Here is a 15,012-nt window from a genome sequence, read left to right as displayed (position 1 = left end):
GATGGTTCCACAGGAGAGGAGGCTGATAGCTGAAGGCTCAAGCACAGGTAAGCCTGCATTCTGGGAGTGTACGGTTCTAGTGGAGTAAGAGGGCACTATGACCTCTTTAGGATATGATGGCGCCTGACCAATATGGGCTTTGTAGGCGAGGAGGAGGATTTTAAATTCTATTCTGGATTTTAAAGGGAGCCAATGCAGTGATGCTAACACAGGAGAAATATGATCTCTTTTCGTAGTTCCTGTCAGTACTTGCGCTGCAGCATTCTTTATCAGCTGGAGCGTCTTTAGAGACTTTTTGGGCAGCCCTGATAATAAAGAATTGCAATAATCCAGCCTAGAATTAACACATGCATGGAATGGTTTTTCTGCAACTTTCTGAGGCAGGATGTGCCTGGCTTTTACAATGATACGTAGGTGAAAAAAGGTCAGTCCTTGAAGTTTGTTTTATGTGGGAGTTAAAGGACATATCCTGATCAAAGATCTAAAGAAACTCTGAGATACCTAACGGTGGTAATGGAGAACAGGGCAATGCCATCTAGAGTAAATCTATCATTAGATAATGTTTTTCTGAGCTGTTTGGGGCCAAGTACAATATCTTCAGTTTTTTCTGAGTTGGACAGCGGAAAATTACAGGTCATCCAGGTCTTTTAAGTCCTTGAGGCATGCTTGAAGTTTAGCTTACTGAGTGGTTTCATCTAGCTTCATTGACAAATATAATTGGGTATCAACTGCATAACAATGTAAGTTTATGGAGTGCTTCCTAATCATATTGCCTAAAGGAAACATATATAGGGTGAGTAGAACTGGTCCTAGCACAGACCTGACTAACTTTTGCAAGCATGGAGGATTCATCGTTATTGTGTACAAACTGAAATTGATCTGATAAATAGGACTTAAACCAGCTTAGTGTGGCTCCTTCAATGCCAATTAAATGTTCTAGTCTCTGTAATAGAATCTGATGGTCAGTGGTGTCAAATGCATTACTAAGATGTAACGAAACAAGCGCAGAGACAAGTCCTTTGTCCGATGCAATCACAAGATCATTTGTAACTTTCACCAGTGTGGCTGAGCTATGATGCACTCTAAATCCTGACTGAAATCCTCAGATGATAATAGTAATCATGCGCTTTCGGTTCAGCACAACTGTTTCACGTTTTTGCTATCCCAGAGCTGCAGCTATACAAGTTTAAAAATGTGTTGTTTTAAATTGCTAAATTCATTTAATGTTAACAGCTTTCACTGCCACTTCATACAGCAAAACGCTTGTTGCCAAGCCTCAGAAAATGTCAGGAAGGAGCAATTTCATCCTGCACTAAATCTTGTTTACCAAAGTTGTTTTGTATTGATTCCTAGCTGAAATGTGCAATATATAGAAATATTTAAATATTTCTTGTTGTTTTGAAAAATCCAGCCAAATATACGGGCATCTCCAGAAGTAGACAATTATAATAAAACTTGATTTTTTTATATAACTTCAAAAAAAAAAGTTATAAATAATTTACAATAAAACCGAGTAAAAAGTAGTGAAACAACAAAAAAAAATCTTAGATCATGAATAACAACACAGCAAAAAGAAAAGGTGGAAAAGACATATTTTTAATTTCTTTATATCTTTACATGATATATAGAAATGAAAAAAAACAAAAAAGGTAAAAAGGGCAAACAAACTTTATACAAGTGACTTGGTAAAATTCAGCCCAATAAAAGTGAGTTCCAGGAACTGATTTACTGATTTTTCCACCCTGAGATGTTGAGACAGGGAGTGTAAAAATGTGGGACTGAAAAAGCCTTCCAACTTATTTGGACAAACTAGTTAATCTCTGCCTGAGGATCTGAGGCTTCTCAGTGGCTCACGCGGGATGCAGGGCAAGCATGCGGTGCCTTAAATGCTATCGGCAAAATCAATACACAACTCACAGGGTGCCAGTCAAGGGACACAAGAATGTGAGTAATGTTCTGTTTTCCTAGAATTTGTTGAAAGCCCAGCAGCAGCAGCAGCAGGAGCAGCAGCAGCAGCATTATGGATAAAGATGGATGACTGACTTTTAGCTGAGGCCTAGGTAAAGGGAACTGAAATACTGTAAACAAGAGGGGATGAAAGCATAAGCCAAGCTTTTAAAGATCTCTGTTTGTTCAGCTTTGGTCCTCAAATGAATGCATGATTGTCACATCCTGGTCACCATTTTCAGAGGAGAGGTTGAAGTCAAATATTGCCTCAAAACTATGAGCATTCCATTGAGTTACGAACAACCAAGTTGTGAGAGAAGAGGACGGATAGCTAAAGGGGAGCTGCATCAAATAATATCTGATTGGGATTTGAAAACTCCTGTACGGACAGCTCTAAAACAAGTGACGAGTTGGACAACATGAATGATTTTGCCCAATTTTTGCAGTGACATACAGCTGTGTATCATGTGCATAGAGGTGGAAGCTAATTAATGTAGTGTTTATGAAATATGTGCTCCAGTGGCTGCATATCAATGAAAAATAGAAGTGAACTCTAAAATTGACCCACATTAGAGACGCCGCATTAGCAATAATGTTACTCACTACATTGTATCCCGACTCCTTTGTAACCTGGAAGTAAACACACAGTATGTCGTTATTGGACATTTGCCCAATTGGCTGATGCAGGATGCCTTCCGCAGGCAACGGGAGCTGCAGATGTCTTGCAGGGCAGCAGGGCGTGTGCTGGTGATCTTCTGAGATGTGCCGATGACTCTCCACAAAGCCTACTGGTCAGTTGCGGATCTGTTGCCATACCACACTAGGATCCCATGTGCCAGGACACTATCAATGGAACAGCTGTAGAAAGATACTAGCAGCTGTTGTGGCAGGTTTACTTTACTTTACTATATATATATATATATATATGTAGTAAAGTATAGTAAAGTAAAGGCATTTATAGCTCCTAATTATTTCTTGACAAACAACAGTTAATCCATCCACCTTGTACTTCCTTGCTGGTTGTCAGGCAATGTTGCTGTGACGACTGCTGCTATCAGCTGTTGCTAGCCAAGTAATAGTTACAGCCCGTAACTCCCCGTAAAGCCACATATTGTTGTTTTTTCCATGAATACTTCCAGTCTTTACACTTAGCTGAACTAATCGCCTCCTGTGCCATGCTTAACACACACATCAATTTTTCTCCCGGTAAAAGCCATGGTAAAAAAGTGAATAAGCATATTTCCCAAAATGTCAGGCTATTCCTTGAAAAAAATACATGCTACATATTTGTAAGTATTTTTATATAGCAAATATATGTAACCTGTGCTCAGTTTGTTGCAGTTTTTATGATTAGTTGCTGTCTGATTTACATGTATATTGTTTTCATAAAAATGATCATTGGAATGAACAGCAGTGCTCCACCAGTGGTCTGGTTGTTGTCCTCGTGTTTGCTCAACTACAGGGGCATAAGTGACATTTGAAGTGATATTAAGAAAATATCAAGCTGATACAGATCTGCTCTCACCGGAAGTTTGTTATTCAAGTACAGAGGCCTCCTGTCAAAAAAGTGCAAATGATTTCCCAATGGATGTGAATGAGTTCTTGCCCCATGTCTACATGTATCGAGTTTGATTCAAGCAATGTTTGTGTCTGACATTTAGAAAACATCCTTTAGTCCACTGATGTGGATTGCCCCCATGAATTATTCTTGTTAACCTTCAGTCCAGCATCTGATTTAAACATCAATATCGTTATTTGTTTTCGAAAGCCTTTTCAATTCAACCTCTTTTAGTGGTTACATAGATAGATAGATAGAGAAGTTCTTTAATAAATGAATGATGATCTGCCTTTGAATACATTTGCAGCTCATCTGTGTCGAGTGGCGCTTATCTACAGGAAATTAAATTTGCACTGTCAGATAGAGTTGTGGATGTTGTTCTATCATATTCCCCCCATCGGTTATTGGGTGCCCGTCAGAGAATGGATCTGCATTCTGACCACTTTCCTAATGAATCATTCTCAGCCGCCGTAGTCCTGATAAGAGAGGAAAAAATTTAACTCAGACATACACGTCATCCATGATTTGATATTAGTATAACATACTGAAAGCCAAAATTTGTCAAAAAGAGAATGATGCTGAAGGCTCAATATGGTGCAACACCTAATGCCTCTGTAAAGGCATAGGGAATATAGACTATTATTGAAGGGCTGTTTTGCATGTGTTGATCTTTGAACTTGCATCACATACTGATGAAACTTCTACAATCCAATGATCCAATATCTTTCAGTCTCAAACCATCTCTCTTTTAGAGTTTGTAGGATATTTCCTCCAGGAACCCAGGCATGTATAAAGGTACATTTCTCTCTTTATAGGTATGGTTGCTTCAGCCTTTTGACATTTAGTCTGAATTTGTTAACTGACTCACCTGATGAATTCTCATCGTCCCAGTTACTGCCTTAAGGTGAGGCAGTACTAATTCACCACTTGTTTTGATGTCCTCCTCTGTTATCTTGACGAGCCTCTTAGATTAATTTAGATTCAGCTGCTCAAAAAGAGTGTCGGCATCTGGTATGCTGGTGCCAAAGAATATAATTCCATCGTTCTATCAGCCAGGTTTTTGAGGCCACTCCATCAAGATCACCCTTTCCATGGGACGCCTCTGGGAAATTCCATGTTATATGCTTGAATCCTCGCAAGAACGGCACTGTTGAGGCTGGGTAAAAGTTGGGTCTACTCTGATATTGAGATGTGGGCCAATCTGTGATGAAGTGGTAAAGGTTTAGTGACCCATACGATGATGTTTCCTTTTGTTGAAACACCCAGTGTTGTGTGAAATGTCTTACACAAACTTGATGTGTGTGTGTGTTTATGTTTGTGCATGTCTGTGTGTGTTTGTGTGTGTGTGTGTGTGCGCGTGTGTGTACACATCCTATAGTAGGGATTTACAGACTGTGTGTGGACTTCCTATTGTACAAAGTAAATGTCTTACTGATTGTGTGTGGTGGACGTGTGCACCTGCATGTGTAGACTTCCGACAGACTATATATTTGGTAATTATTCTTTCTGTAACCTCTCCAACCCCTAACCTCTCTCCCTCCTTCTGTGCTCTTCAAGCAGTTCTGGGTTGGTGTAAACTTTTTCTCAGAATTTTGTAAGCCTAGCTTTTGCTGAAGCTTTCTTTTTGTCACTTGCTGACTGTCTGCAATGCAACAGGAAAATATCAACACCTAGTAAATAATATTACATTAATAGTTCATAATATATATTTGAAATATAGTCAGCATGATTAAATTCTCATTACCGAGACAGAAGTGCTCTCTACCACAACTGGCCCTAAATTGCAACCTCACCAATTAAGTGAGAATGGTGTTGCAGAAGATGAGAAACCTTTTGCTAATAATAGAGAAACCATGATGACTAAGCAAATTTTTACTTTAATGAAGTATACATTAGACATTAATGAAATATATTTTCATAGAAATGTTTAAATCTAATGTTTTTATAAATGTTGAAAATGACCCGTATCAGTAATGATAATCGATGGGGTTGTGTATGAAGTCTGACAAGAGAATATTTAACTTTTACCTAGAGAAATATAAAGGGATCTGCTGACCTGGTAGCCATCTTGGAGGTACTGGCAGATTAGTCGTGTGTCATTCATGACCAATTTGATCAAAAGAGCAAATCTTTTGGGCGAATGAACTGAACTGAATCACTTCCTGAAACGATCCATTCATTTCTCAGTTCAGCTAACCTCACAGTCAGTTGCGAGCAAACGTGCAGGGATACACTCAATCACTTAGTGAGTAATTCAAGTCATCGATCCGTTCATTGATTCGTTCGAAGTGAGGGAGTGTATACCTGCAAAAGTAATGTCAGTAGCTTATTTTGAAGAGATCCTTATGTGGTTTTCAAATGCTGATTAGGTTTGCATGAATATTTATATAAGATAAAATGTCACGTTCTATATCTGTATTTGTTTTGAAAGGCTAAAACAGCAGGATGAGTAACAGCTATACTGTGTTTTTCTTTTTGTATTATGCACCTCTCTGCTGTTTACACTTGTCTTCAATATTATTCCTCTACAGTACAAGTAGACAAGCCAGCAAGGCTACCAAGAACTAGCCTACTGTCGCTTTTGGCTCTCTCTCTCGGTCATGTGACCCTCACTTGCAGGTCAGAGCCTGTGAAGGTTATTGGGGCTGTATGCATCCTGAAAGCAATACCTGCGGACACTATTCAGGGCTGGGAAATCTACTACAAGCTACATTTTTTGGTTGCAAGAACAACAAAGAAAAACAAAAAAACGTTTAATTTATATAAGGCAATAAAGCACAGTGTTCTTTGTAGTGAAGACACATAAAAAACAATATCTATCAGAAAGTTATTGCATATACAGAGGCTTACATAACATTTCTAACTGAGAGCTATGAATGACACAAACCAGAGACGGCAGGATCAGAGCACATTTACATTAATATTCACACCCATATGCCACATTAGACACTGCAGCAATCTGGTAAACTAATACATATTGTGGTGAGGTGTAAGGTGCCTCACTCATAAAGGACTTTCTTACTTCCATCAACCTCACTCTAAGCTTTTCAACAGATAGCTACTGTAGTTACTACCTCACTGAGTTCTTTAATTAAACATCATAAAATAGTTAAAATTCTAGCTGCTTTGTGTATGAAAATCATGTCTAAATGAACCGGTTCAGAATTCCAGTCACTCATGTGCACAAATGCCATTCTTTTTTGTTTAGTCCAGGTTTCTTAGCAACAAAGGCAACACAGAGCATTAAGTACCAAAGATTTTGAGCTGGAGGCTGTTTTCAGAGGTAAAGTGGTTCTTCAAAGTTATTTTTCTCCAAAATGAAATTTTCCTTGTGGATTTCTTCGTACACTTTTGGTCAAATTTTAAAATGCAAATTTATCTTGGGGACTCTTGAGGTAAATCAAGTTTGAGTGGCTTCTGTCTTGCCTCTGGTTAGGTTTTACTTTTGTAGTGTTTTTTAGCACGTGTGGTCACAACTTTGCAATCACAAGAGCCTTAAACATTGAACTTTCTGTATTTTAACAAATCTCTTCAAAAAGGACCTTTACTTTAGACTTTTTCTCTAATTCCTTCAGAAAAACCTTCAGTTTCATTCGAAGGTATGTCGATAGTACGTAGTCCAGACTCCTGGGGGACGACAGGGGAGAGGAGTCGCGGTCAAACTACTCCGGTGCCGTTCACCACTGAATTTACCAAGATGCTGACGAAGAGCAGTCCGCGCTTTGGTTCCTTGAGTCATCACTCATTCTTCTCCCGGCACAACCCTCATCCACATAGGGTGAGGCATATTCAAGGTGAGCAGGCAGGCATGGCCCGCTGGGCAGCAGAAGAAAGTCATGTGCTTTTATGAAACTGATTTTTTTACAGCAAATTTATTTGAAAGTTGAATCAAGCCTGGCCATATGCTTCCCTAAATTACAATACATTAACGTGTTCTTCTGCGGTACAGATGTCAGTAGGTGTATTGAACCTTTATATTCGATTTCTCTGAGAATTTGGCTCCAGTGAAAAAGGAAAACCCTGAAGAAAGTAGGTCAGCTGATCAGTCTGGTTCTAGTTTAGGTTCTCAAAATTGTTTTCAAATAATGATAAGCAAGATAGATGATATTTTATTGGAGCTGTGTTTAACTGTTAACACTCAGTGTGAGCTTTCAGTTTGGTATCCTTCCTTAGTAATCCATTTAGAGGGTATTATTATAAGTTGCACTTATCCCACAGGATAGACTACGGGAGAGACTTTCCACCAGACTCTGCAGTTCCCCTTAGCTTTACAGAGCATTTTTAGTGTCTGTCTCATAGTTGGTTTTATGGCCCACAACTTTACTGTTTTGTTTAGGTCTCGTTGTTTTCATCAACCAAAGCGGGCACCTGTTACAAGCTACTTATGGCTAAATGGCACTAAACACAAAATAAAGCTTAGGCTGACTGGAATTTTATCTTTTTTTTTTATTTCAGTAACAATCAAAAATGTCAACCTGCTGATGAAACTAGTAATGAGATCAGCAAAGTTGTACATCACCTGGAAAATGTGAATGGCTGTACAAAGCCATAGCTGGTGAAAAACTTGAACATTTTAGCCACAAAATTTATCTTAGGAGTTGGTACAGACCAAAACAGAGCTCAAATGTTAATGTTGCTCTGCATATGTGTTAAGGCATGTCTATTGAACCCAAGTGCACAACACAGGAAAGCAAGGAGACTGGATTAGAGTAGGAGAATCTTTATCTTTTTGCTGGATTAAGGGATGGGAATTGAGCCAGAGATGAGCAGGGCAGACGAGACCAGAGAGAGGGTGAGCCCAGCGGAGTCCAGGGCAGAGGAGCTGGGTTGGCAGGACGAAGGACTGGAGACAGGGTCTGGTGCAGAGCAGATGGGACGGCAGGAAGAGGAAAACAGTTTGGGCACCAACAACAGGCTGCGAGCAAAAGATCAATAGGAGTGGTTTGAACACCTACTGACTGAGCAGAAGCTACAGTCTGGCAGGGTGGGAGGGGCAGAGCTGGGTATTTGTAGAGATCTTGATTGCAGGATGGGATGCAGCTGGTGGGGCTCTGCCCAGACTCCAGCACACCTGTCTCCTCTCAGGCAGACTCACAGGGAGAGAGGGGGAGAGAGAGACTGCAGACTAGGCAGAGTTGGAGGGCAGGACAATTTGTTAACATGTTAAGGTGATAATGTTGTGTTTACAGCTTGTTCTGCTTCCAAATAGTTTATTTTGTCTTTGTCAAATATGTTGCAATCAGGACAGAGTTACCAGTTAATTACATTTGACGCATTAATTTATCTCAAAATCTCTCAGCAACTTTGCTTTAAAAATTAACCCATTAACAACGTCCTTTATCCGAAGTTGCCGATGAAGGATCCCTTCCTAAAATGAGTTATAATTCACAAGTTACCCTTGTGTATAAAATACTGTATTTAATGAGCAGCTCTATGGGCACCTGGAATAACAATATGGTACATGAAAGAGACAACTGCATTATTGGCAGAAAAGTAGACACCATCCCTGAGGTTCTCATGAAGTTGTCACCTTTACTCTCAGCAGGGGTTTTACTTGCTTTGTTTCTCCAGGGCATTCCTTTGATTGTCCCACACTTCTGAAGCACTTTACTTCATGTGTGTGTGAACTCTGAATTTTGTGCCTTTGTCTTCTCCACAGGTCTCAATGGTAGGCCCGTTTGCATGGTGAGAGATGACTGGTTTGTCACTTCTTCATTATTTCCTCATCCACTTCTCAAGAGCCACGTCCTCAGGAAAGCAACTGACCCGTCTTTTGCTTTTCCGCCTGCTCAGAGTCTTAATGGATTCGGCAGGAACAAAAACAAATCAGGTATGTTCACAGGAACGTGCAACACCAGAATCTTCTCATTGCTTTTCTAAAGCCCTGCTTTCAAAGAATTCCATTGAAATTCAGAATGATGAGAGCAATATTTCCTCTGTATTTCACAGCACTATTTTCAGAGGCCTGGAGGGACGAACTTAAAGAACTTGCTGCAAAAGTCAGTTTGTCTTCTCAAGCACAAAAGGACAAAAAAGAGGTGCTTTTCTGTCCAGGGTTACTTAATGGCACAGTACTTTTTTCCATTGATAAATATGATATATTACCCATTACCAGCAGAGCTTGCCCGAAACTATATATTTATCAATAAATAGCAACTTTTGGGACTTAAAGTTGTGGGTATGATATACAGGCACATTATGACCTATAACTGGTTGGATTATGGCTTTTCGTTGCCTGACAATGACAAAGTGAAAGAATAGTGATGTTGGACATATGATAGAAAAAACCTGGTCAAAAACAGTAATAAAAAAAAACCCCATCCATTTCAAGACGAAAAGGATTTTTTTTTGTTTGGTTTTTTTTTGGTTTTTGGCTTCGGATTGAGTCTCAGTCTCATTTCTCCCCAGGTTGTGAACAAACCCCCCAGCAAGCTCAACCAATCAAATGCTTTAGGTTCTGGTAGGATGTCATCAGGCCCTGAGAGGCACAATTTAGGGTAAAAATTACCTCTGGGCTTTCCAACGCCTCCTCAAGAGGCTAAAGCATGAACTTGAAGATCTATCAAGAATAACGTGGAAATGATAAACATTATTCCTTTAAAAAAAATCAGCATGTTAGCACGATGATGTCCGCATTTAGCTCAAATCACGGCTTTTCCTAAGTACATCCTCCCAGAACCACTAGTGTGGCTATAGGTTCTTAGTTTTGTTAATTTATGCTGTATGGTTCCTCAGTTCCTAATTTTATTTTTTTTTTTTTTAAGAGAAGGTTATTCTTTCTATAGTGTCTGTACTGAAGACCATGACTTTGTCAATGTATTCCAGGACCATCCAGAGGAAGAATTTGTCCGTCGGAAGACCCAATATTCAGCTGAAACCGGAAGAATCATCCCTCCATCTGTCAAGTCTTACCAGCGCAGATCCCATTCCCAGCGCCTGATTTATCCTCAGCCCTTCCATGATCAAGAACTCATGGTAAAATACCTCTCCACTGGTCTTGAGCTCTTCGCAGTTTGGAAAAAAAAAAAAAAAAAGTGTCACTTTGGGTAGTTTGGGGCTGAAATGAGGCACAGCCATGTAATATTTCATTCCAGAGAAGAAAGTTTAGCAGAAGATCAAAAGGAGATTTCCATTGTCATAGAAATTCTCCAGAGCACACAGCCCTTTGCCAAAGGGTACACTTCATTTGCTTTGTTGTTGGAAAATACCTCCGAGCTCAGCTCTGTAACCAGACGTCTTGACAAATTCACTAATAACATGAATATAAATGTATTTGATTTGCAAGCTAACGTTGTGATGGCCTACTGCTTTCTTGTCAGGTGTTGGAAATACTTTGTCAGATCCTGCAGACAGATTCCTTGTCCACAGTCCAACAGTGGCTTCTGCTTGCAGGCCAAAGAGGTAAAATGATTAATTCCACATAGATAGGGTAGTTCACATAACCTCTCTCTCTTCAAAAATGCTGAAAACTATTATATAACTAAGTGCTACGTGCTAACTTGTTAACAACACTAATTTTGAGACATCAGGGCATTATTCTTGTAATTACTTAAACGCAAAAAAAGTATTTTGATGGTCGGCAGAAGACTGGCAGCTTCTATGATGATACAGTGGTTGCTAATCGTTTCAAACAACACAATTAATTTTACATAAAAAGAATAAATAAATATTAAGATATGAAATATAATGCAAATTATAATAAAAATAAGTATTTTAAGAAATGTAATGCATTTCTTAAATCAGTTCATCTTTCCATAGAATAGAATAGAATATCTCAAAGTTTGCATTAATGAGGTACTCCAGCAGTTTAGTAATCTCTTCTGTAAAGTTTCGGGGACCCAAAAGAAATGTCAAAATTGAAGCAACAGAGGCCGAGATACCCCCCCCCCCCCTGTCACTGTTTATTGGTTGTATCTGTGCTCTGTGTAGTCTGGAACGTGCCACTAGAGGAACTATAAACTTTTTTATGGGTTAATTACTATCAAGTAATTAATTAAGCCTTTGAAAACATGTATAAGTATAAAGTAGTTAACTAAATTTACATTTACATTTAAATCCTGTTGCTACAGCTTAGAAAATTGATCATTATCTGTGCCAATTATTAATTCTATTTAATTTCTCACTTTTTAAGTGACGAATTAATTAATGCAATCTTCAAATGAGGTTTTTTAATACTTTAAAAAATGGTTTTTAATTTTAATTTTGCTCTTGTGTCTTCCTATCATATTTCATGACACAAGTCATTCATCTGCTGCTTTAATATTTGGAGTTCCCATTTTAATTACTTCATAAATTGCTTTTTAATTACATCAGTTAATACAGTTGTCCAAGGTAACCACTGAAAGCACATAATTGCTGTGGTGGAACTCAGCACTGCTGATGGTAGGAAGCACTGAACTCTTCTCCTGGTGTTATGTGATGTGGTGTACCCTCAGAGAAAGACCTGGTGATGGCGATGATCAAGCAAGCTCTGGATGGTGTCGAGCTCTCGGGCCATCATCAGCAGAACTTCCAGCCGCTCCAGGCTTTTCATCCTGGTCCATCTCCACCGGTATATGGTCCATCATTTGACCAGCCGTGGAGAAAACCACAGAAAAAGTGGTCAGGGTGAGCTTTCAAATTTTCATCTCCTCCTTCTGTTCAGAAATTTCATTTCAAGTTTCATGTGTTTAACGTTTGTATTTACCTCCGTAGCTCACACAGAGTTAACCGAGCTTTGAGCGAGGACAAACCAGGTAACTAAATGGTGTACTACTTTTTCCATTCTCTGTGTTTAAGTTTGCTATTTATTGTACCAGTACATTTTTTCTTCCGTTTTTCTCTTGCCTGCTGAAGTATTTTTTAATAAAGGTGTTCTCCTATAGCCTTGACATTTCACTTTAGCAAAATCATCGTCGGAGATTATGTACGTTATGTCCTTAAGCAACAGCTCTCTCTCTACCATCATACAGTCTATATTAACCAAGACTCTTTTCATTTGGAAACTTTTCGATGGCACAAGAGGAGTTCCTTAAATTCATTAAAATCCTTTCATCTTGGTTTTTCCTTAGTGAATTGGGTGTCTTTGAATTGTTCTTTTTCAGAAAGGCTGTGGATTAATTTGCAATTTAAAGCAGATAATTAAAGGAAAAAATTATTTAAAAAAAAAACACTTGGGTGTTTTCTGTGGTCTAGTATCGGCATATAAATTCAGCTATGCAAGGAATTTTATTTTTTATTTCTGATGTGCATTTCACAATAATGACTCTGCAATCAAAGCATTGATGTGACAGAGTCTCTCGTTGTACAGTAGTTTTCTGTATTGTATATTCTTGGATAAAAGTGTACTTTACAAAGAAGAAATGTTACCTCTGATATGGAAAGCTATAGGGTATGAAAGGGATTATTATTCTGCAAATTATCTTTATGTACGTCAAGCAGGTGGCTGGCAAAAATAGCAACTTTCATAACAACGTACAAGAAGGAACCAGAGTATACAATAGAGTATGTTACAGAATTAGTTTTTATTTTCACCTTATTTCTGAATAGAACAGCTAGACCTGTAGCAAATGTAAAATTACTGTCTTTGTATCAGACTGACTTGAGTGTTGTTTTGCAGAGAGGATAGGAGATGCAGAGGTCCTTGAAGTCCACGCAGGAGCTCAGAATCATCTTCAAGATCATCCACTTAAGCACACAGAAAGTATCTAGAGTTTCCAGATTTTCATCATGGTGATAAGTGTACTGATTTCCTTATTATGAGAAGTTATTGGTTCCCTCGTGCATTGCTCCCACGATATACATATATCTCAGGTTTTCGTCAGCATGTTTGCTGTGTAGATGATTCTCAGAAACACAAGCCAATTTAATGAGGAGTTCACAAGACTAGTTTTAATTTGCAATTCATTAATACAATATACTGTAAGTTTGATAGTGTTACATGATACTGTGGATGACGTTAGCTAACTGTACATCAGCTGAAGGATCATGTTTTGAAACTGAGAACAGCAGCATGACCAGTTTAACTAGTGTAATCTCTTTCTGAGGAGAAATAAAACTTAAATAACTTTAAATTGGATATTAGGATTTTTTTTTCTGTGCACCTAAACAAAAAAAACTTAATAAAATCGAGGGCAAAGTCATACTATTCTCTCTCACCAATGTTTGATGCAAGTGTCTCTTTTTTTAACATATCGCCCTGTGCCTTGTTTCCAGATTTACAGGCTTTTGACTCAAACTGTCATCCAAGTGCATGGGTGCTCTCTTTATAACAATGTAAATGCCACAGAGAAAAAAAAATGGATGTTGTGATGCAACTGACTTGAGAAAACAAGATTTTGAAGATGGTGTCAGTCAGTTTGGGGCTGCTGGAATGTTTAAAAAGTCAATTGTGAAAGCAAAGCGATGCACGGCAGAGCAAACAAGCGGAGAGAAGTGAAGCCTGTGATGGCTAGTAAGCTGGAGAGCCAGATATTTTCTTTTTCACATATTTAATGACAAGTACGGTAGCTACTGCAGCGGGAGAAGTAGTATTGAGATATGTTACTTAAGTAAAAGTAGCAATACCACAATGACAAAGTACTCCATTACAAGTTACGTCCTGCATTCAAAATTCTATATAGGTCAAAGCAGCAGAATCGGAAGCAGAATGTACTTAAGGTATCCAAATCCAAAGTACTAATGATTGCGGGAGCTCCTATCAGTGTTTTAAAGCATTATTATATACTATATACTTGGATTATTATTACTGATGTATTAATGTGTAAGCAGCTTTCTACTGTTGTAGTTAGCTGAGGTGGAGCTACAGTCCTGGTCGAAATTATTGGCAACCCTGAATTTTATGTACAGAATTTAGAATACCTTCAGAAATAAATGCAAATTAAACAATTTTGATTCATCAGAATAATTTAATAAAATGTCCAAAGTTACTGAATAACAACAAAAAAAGTTTTCATAAAGTGAAATTTAAAAAAAAAATACAGAAATAAAATGTACACTTGACACTATTATTGGCACCTTTTGATGAATTTTAATCAGTTTTCAAACAAAATAAAAACAAATAAGACTCGCTTGGGCTTAATCTTCAGTGTTCAAATGATCTGAATTAACCATTGAATGATGGAGTTATGCAGAAAAAGGGGCTGATTGTTTCCAATTTCTTTTTCACAATGACAAAGACGAGAGCATCAGAAATGCTTTTATCAAGACACACAACAATTCCAAAGGCTACTAGGCAATTGCCAAAGACCTTGAAAGATCTTGACAGGAGCAAGAAGCTTCCAGATGGCTCCAAGAAACGTTTAGAGGCCGTCGTTGTTGCCAAAGGTTCTGCAACCAAATACTAGTGAAGGGTTCCAATAATTGTGTCTGGGTCACATTTTGTGTTTGTAATATTTCACTATTATGCAAGTTTTGTTTTTGTTTTTTTATTCTGTTCATTAACCTCGGACATTTTACTTACTTAGTATTTTGATCATAAAAAATTGTGCATTTGCATTTATTCCTGATGATATTGTAAAGTCTGTCCT

At 38.3% G+C, this 15,012-nt stretch overlaps 1 protein-coding gene across 1 annotated transcript; it reads left to right on the top strand.

Annotated features, from left to right (window-relative positions):
- On the top strand, nt 1-13,613 carry tbata (thymus, brain and testes associated). Its single transcript, XM_040135565.1, has 9 exons — nt 1-47; nt 7,081-7,299; nt 9,165-9,335; nt 9,455-9,543; nt 10,331-10,480; nt 10,825-10,906; nt 11,941-12,112; nt 12,200-12,240; nt 13,104-13,613. Exons 1-9 carry the CDS (start codon nt 2-4, stop codon nt 13,193-13,195), a joined length of 1,062 nt encoding a protein of 353 aa, XP_039991499.1. The 5' UTR covers nt 1; the 3' UTR covers nt 13,196-13,613.
- The last annotated feature ends 1,399 nt before the right edge of the window (nt 13,614-15,012 follow it).

Source organism: Xiphias gladius, chromosome 9, assembly GCF_016859285.1.
Source record: "Xiphias gladius isolate SHS-SW01 ecotype Sanya breed wild chromosome 9, ASM1685928v1, whole genome shotgun sequence".
Taxonomy (NCBI): domain Eukaryota; kingdom Metazoa; phylum Chordata; class Actinopteri; order Istiophoriformes; family Xiphiidae; genus Xiphias; species Xiphias gladius.
This window is presented reverse-complemented; position numbering and strand designations above follow the sequence as displayed.